Source organism: Aegilops tauschii, chromosome 5 (genome assembly GCF_002575655.3).
Source record: "Aegilops tauschii subsp. strangulata cultivar AL8/78 chromosome 5, Aet v6.0, whole genome shotgun sequence".
Taxonomy (NCBI): domain Eukaryota; kingdom Viridiplantae; phylum Streptophyta; class Magnoliopsida; order Poales; family Poaceae; genus Aegilops; species Aegilops tauschii.
This window is the reverse complement of record NC_053039.3, coordinates 576,240,507-576,245,754: the sequence shown is the minus strand read 5'-3', so window position 1 is coordinate 576,245,754 and position 5,248 is coordinate 576,240,507. Positions and strand designations below refer to the sequence as shown.

At 43.9% G+C, this 5,248-nt stretch overlaps 1 protein-coding gene across 3 annotated transcripts; it reads right to left on the bottom strand.

The window, feature by feature from the left end:
- Positions 1 to 1,553: 1,553 nt before the first annotated feature.
- On the bottom strand, positions 1,554 to 4,592 carry LOC109772587 (probable carbohydrate esterase At4g34215). 3 transcript variants are annotated; one of them, XM_020331269.4, is made up of 3 exons: positions 3,870 to 4,592; positions 3,033 to 3,219; positions 1,554 to 2,003 (listed from the first exon to the last, which is right to left on the bottom strand). In XM_020331269.4, exons 1-3 carry the CDS (start codon positions 4,461 to 4,463, stop codon positions 1,894 to 1,896), a joined length of 891 nt encoding a protein of 296 aa, XP_020186858.1. In that variant the 5' UTR covers positions 4,464 to 4,592; the 3' UTR covers positions 1,554 to 1,893. The 3 variants fall into 3 exon arrangements, 2 of the variants coding, with proteins under 2 accessions (XP_020186858.1, XP_040247262.1); XR_006664801.2 differs by lacking the exon at positions 1,554 to 2,003 and having other exon boundaries at positions 2,816 to 3,219; positions 3,713 to 4,589; XM_040391328.2 differs by lacking the exon at positions 1,554 to 2,003 and having other exon boundaries at positions 2,816 to 3,219; positions 3,870 to 4,561.
- Positions 4,593 to 5,248: the final 656 nt, after the last annotated feature.

Sequence of the window (5,248 nt, the reverse complement as noted above, 5' to 3'; positions counted from 1 at the left end):
CATTTCTTTTACATTTTAAAACTATTCGATATGTAATTGGAAAATGTTAACATGCTTTTTAAGAATATTGAAAAAATGTCCAACGTGTATTTAGGAAAGACTAGCATATATGCCTGTGCGTTGCAACAGGAGAGAAAAATATTTTTATTTATTTTAGCCACTATTTTCATTTCAATTCAATTTCGATTTTGACTCTCATATTGATGGCGTGCACCTACGCCCATACTCAGGCAGCATCTAAACGGTGCCGCTCAACACTGAGAAAGCTCCGTCTACGAATTAAGTCTATTTATGAAAACCTATATGTGTCACCGTCACGTGCAGCGGATGGAACACAAATTGATATCCTACGTGTTGGTCCCAAATGACTATTAAAATAATTGTTCAGATATTTGCAAAATAAATCCTCATGTACTACCGATGTTCATGAATTTTACAAATGTATGTACATCCCATAAAAAGTGTTTGTGTATTCACTACAAAAAGAAATAGTGTAGTTCGTTGGTAAGTACGCGCGCGGATTAAGTTTGCATCCTAAATAGTATTTTAGAAATATTTAATAGATAAAATAACATCATATTCAGATTCTACACATTTTTCTAATCAAAAACCATATATAGCATGTTAAATTCAAAGTTAGGGTTTAAAAGATATGATTATTTAAAAAACATTTATTTTAGATGGACTGACAAATAAAAGGGTTTTCTGTAAAAATGTAAAAAACAATTGGGCCTGACTTAAATGTGGATTGCGGGTTAATTAGCAGAAAAGACGGGGTTTTATCCAAATGCAAAAAAAAGTGTTCATCCCTGTAACTTAAAGATGGACTGCGGGTTAATTATGAAAGGCAGTGGATTTTCTGCAAAATGTGCGATGGACAGGCAGAAGCAATCCTCCCTTTATTAGAAGGTGGATAGATATAGATAAAAAGAAATGGAAAAAATAATAAAGAAGAAGAAAGATAAAAATATGCAAAAAGTAAAGGAGAAAAAAAGAGATAAATATAGAAAAAGTAGAAAAAATAGAAAAGGAAAAAATGAAGGGAAAATTAAGTTAGCAGCCACGACGGTGTGGGTGCTTGAAGCGAATGTGCATGCCCTAGCAGCCAAGGCAACAGGAAACAGGAGAGGAATAAACATGGTGTTGTTTGAAACGGACCAGGGTACTCTTCGTTTGACTAAGTTGTCCATCAAATCAGATACTAGTACTATAACTAAAGAATCCACTATCATGGGCATGTCCTCAGGTGTTTTTATCAATGACTTAAGATTATTGATTATTGGATAACGACTTCAGTCTTAATGATACACAAGCTCAAATCAGATGTTGTGATACCTCCTCCAGGCTTTCCCATGCAGAAATCATTCCCAAAAGCAAAATGGCCACGAGAGAGAACAATCACCACCATGAACAGAAGGAACTCTAGGGGTGCTTCACTGGCACAACATACTCATCAGTCATCACGAACCAAAGCCAATGCAGCTAATGAGATCGAGCGCTCTGCTCGCGAGAAGAAGGAAAAAAAACCTCCATCATAAACACACGGATCAAGCTGACTGAAGTTTTTCAGTGTATATGCATCACCAGGCTGAAGTAAACTCATGCCAAAAGATGTCAATCGAGTGATCTCTGTACTGATTTTACTTACATACATACACTAGAGTTAGCCTGGTTTACCAAAGGAGAAACAAAAATGTGTATATATGGTGAAGTCTTCTACTGTATATATGATGATCTCTATGGGTGTTTCATCTTCTTTTTTCTGAATATGTGTGTGTATAAATATAAAGAATGAATCTTCTTGTATTGGCATTGCATTGCCTGTGTACTGGTATATGGTTATGTGCACGGAGCCCGGTAGCTTTCTTCTTCCAACCTCCTCTGTCTGTTTGATTATATAAGCACAGATGTGTATGGCTCCCTCCAAAGAATGATGAAGCAACAAGCCAAGGTAGTAACTTGCAGCCACCATGGTGTGGGTGTTCGAAGAGGATGTGCATGCCCTAGCACCCCAGACAAAAGGGAAACAGGAGAGGAATAAATATGCTGCTATTTGAACTGACTAGACAATTATAATCTGTAGTACCAGGCTCAGTATATATATAGCTTGGTAAGTCGATATCAAATTAAAACACCAGTATAACTAAGAGTCGCCGTGACGCCAATGTCCTGATGTGTTTTATCAATGAATGCGGTGACTTCATCTCCAATAGATGAGTCCACACCTTGTGTTGATCATACAGTTACCATCTTTTCTGAATCCACACCAGTATTGATCAAGGTGAGAAGCATCACCAGTATCACCAGGCACTCCTCAAACCTCAACTGTAACACTTACACCTGCCTGGTCATCACATTACAGACGTTGATAGTACTCGGGTCGGTTGCATAGTTGGTCAACATATCAGCATTGCACAGCCATTGCAAATTGAGTATATAGGGTTGGAATTTGCATTGTTTGTTACCAGTATTGGGAACTTTACTATGCCAAAGCTTATTCTGTATTTTTCTACACAACTCTAAAGAATGCCTCTCAATGAAACACGAGCTCGATAAACCCAAATAATACTAAAAAAGCTTCCAAGTTTTTTAACAGATTCAGTCACACATATTATTTTTTCTGATGGTTTTGATTGGTTTTAAGTATGCACTTGACATCGTTTAATCTCGCAGCTAATGGTGGGGCATCATTCATGCTCTACTGAATTTTATCGATGCATTATCTCAAATTCAGTACCACTCCACGTGCTAGATGATTTTTCTTCTTATGCCATACAATGCACAATCACTAGCATGCAATGATTCTCAAACGTAATAGGCAAAAAAGGGAGCAGCTTCCATTATGAAACTGCAAGATTCCGGAGGTTCTCCGTACTCACTGATCATGGAGAACTTGTACTGAATTACATTGGCATGTTTATACCAATCCAATGTGCTCAACTTTTAGTTCAGAGAGGAAATTAACCATAGTAGAGAACAAATAAATAATGGATCTCTTTGGAGGTACAGGGAGAACTAGTGTTTGAATGTACCATAAGTCAAATAGGACTGAGCCAGCCTATGTCCCAGCTGGACCTGAGCCTGGGTGTTAAGATGCAGATGGCCGTCTTGGAACGGCAACCCCATTGCGTCGACAAACCTCACGTTCCGAAGTTTTAAGCCCTTCTGAGCTTCCCTTACGACTTCGGTGTACTGCCCAAGCCCTGATGCCAGCCCAACCTGAAACGCCAAAAGATGGATAAAATCTATGAGAAATGAGCTTATGAGCACATCGACATCGCTGCTGTCCAAAGCTAGTACTTTCTGGATGCAGCTGCATCTAATTGCTGGAGTAGAGACAAAAGACAATGCACCAAATTTAGATGTTTCCATGTATAAACCTTGCTGCTCTGCATTTGAGATACTCGGTTAACCTCTGCGTACCCAATTTGGGAGATGCAGGCTGCAACCAAAACAGGACTTAACTAGATTTGTCCAATTCTTTGATAAACATGCCCAGTAGCTAGTACCCATGGCGTATTACTACTCCAGTTCACTAGTACCAGGACCAGGTGCACATATAGTGTGGCTTCAGCTGTACTACGTCCTCTGTCTACCCAAATGAATGTTAGGCCAACGACTACTACCAACTCGGTTCTACGTATGTGCCCACTAACAAAAAGAGGACTGGAATGTTCTTTACTTCTCATTGAAAAGGAAGAAGTCCACCAACCATGCCCAAGTGCCAAGTAAAGCTGCTAGCTTTCGTGTCCCTCCACTGACACTAGGAATCATTCGACCTTCAGATCATGCAGATCTAGCAAATGAAACGAGTAGTGTAGGAATCAAGGGAGACTCATTGAAGCAATGGATCGAGATGGCGGCCGGACCTGGATGAGGAGGAGGTGGGGCATGGCGAGGTCCTGCCGGAGGTCGCGGACGAGGGCGCCCATGCGGCGCGCGTACTCGCTGGCGTCGGCCCAGCGCACGGTGTCGCTCTCGCCCTGGTACCACAGCACGGCCCCGATCCGGCCGCCGGTCTCCACGGCGACCCTGGCCCGCCGCACCATGTCCGCGTACAGCTCCGACCCCTTGCCCCACTCGGCCATCCGCGTGCCCCCGACGGCGCAGGGCACGAGGCCGACGGCGGCGCCGCGCGCCCCGCCGGAGCGGAGCACGGCGTTGGCGAAGGACATCCCGGGGCCGACCCCGCAGGTGCGGTTGCCGTCGATGCCCTGGTGCAGCGGCTCATGCGCCTGCTCCCACCGCAACGAGGGGGAGAGGCGGAGGACGGAGGCCGAGGGCGCGCAGTCCGGCGGCACCACGCCGTCCCAGTGCGTCCCCGTCACCCCGCCGCGGCCGGCCATGTTGGACTGGCCGGCGAGGATGAAGATGAGCTTGTTGGACGGGGGCACGTCGGCCGCCGCGTGGTGGTGCCGCAGCGCTGCGGCGGAGGCGACGAGGAAGCAGAGGAAAGGGAGCATTTTGGTCGCGGACTACGGTCGGTGGCAACGTTCCTTCGGGCGGAGTGGGGAAGCGGACGGAGGGGTTTGAATAAGCGGCGCGGTTGGTGTCGCTGGTCAGTGGGCCCGCGGCGGACCGGAGTCAACCGGAGTGGGATCCTGCTGCTATTTAATTCAGGCGTGCTGATCGATGCAGCTCTTGGATGATGATTTCTCCTCCGGGCTCCGATCCAGATCCAAGCACATGGACATTGTTCCCTCAAGAAAACAACTTTTAAAGGACATTTATCTCAAAATTATATAAACTTTGTACTACTTTAATAAAAATTGTACTAAGTCACCAATGCTTATTTCACGACAGAGTGAGTATTTAACACACTAGGGTACCCAAGATGACATATTGGGCTCTTCATGCAAGACACTTATTTCGGGACGGAGAGAGTATAAAAATATATATTACATTTGTTGGTCCCCTGTGCCATAGTGAGGAGAAAAATATATTGAGATATCAAAGGAGCCTTAATGTAGGCAAAAAGATCCAAATATTGGGAGGCAGATTGTGTGGATCGAGGATGATGGCAGGAATTATTTCCCCTTACAACATCTATAGTTGGAATGGGCAAATCCGCCGGCAAAACGTTCACGGATGCTGCCGGAGGTCCTCTCAGACGTCCTCCCGTGCAATCATCCTCCACTTTTAAATCCTTAGATTCATGCAAATACATGCTCGTGGATCATACACATGAATATTACACACAAATAATATTTGTTTGTAGCAAAAATACATATTTCAAAAATAAAATTTA

Coding starts and splice junctions, on each gene's coding strand:
- LOC109772587 (XM_020331269.4), bottom strand. CDS start 4,463: ATGCTCCCTTTCCTCTGCTTCCTCGTCGCCTCCGCCGCAGCGCTGCGG. Junction 3,220..3,869: donor CCCACCTCCTCCTCATCCAG/GTCCGGCCGCCA, acceptor TTGGCGTTTCAG/GTTGGGCTGGCATCAGGGCT. Junction 2,004..3,032: donor TCAGTCCTATTTGACTTATG/GTACATTCAAAC, acceptor CTGGGGTGCTAG/GGCATGCACATCCTCTTCGA.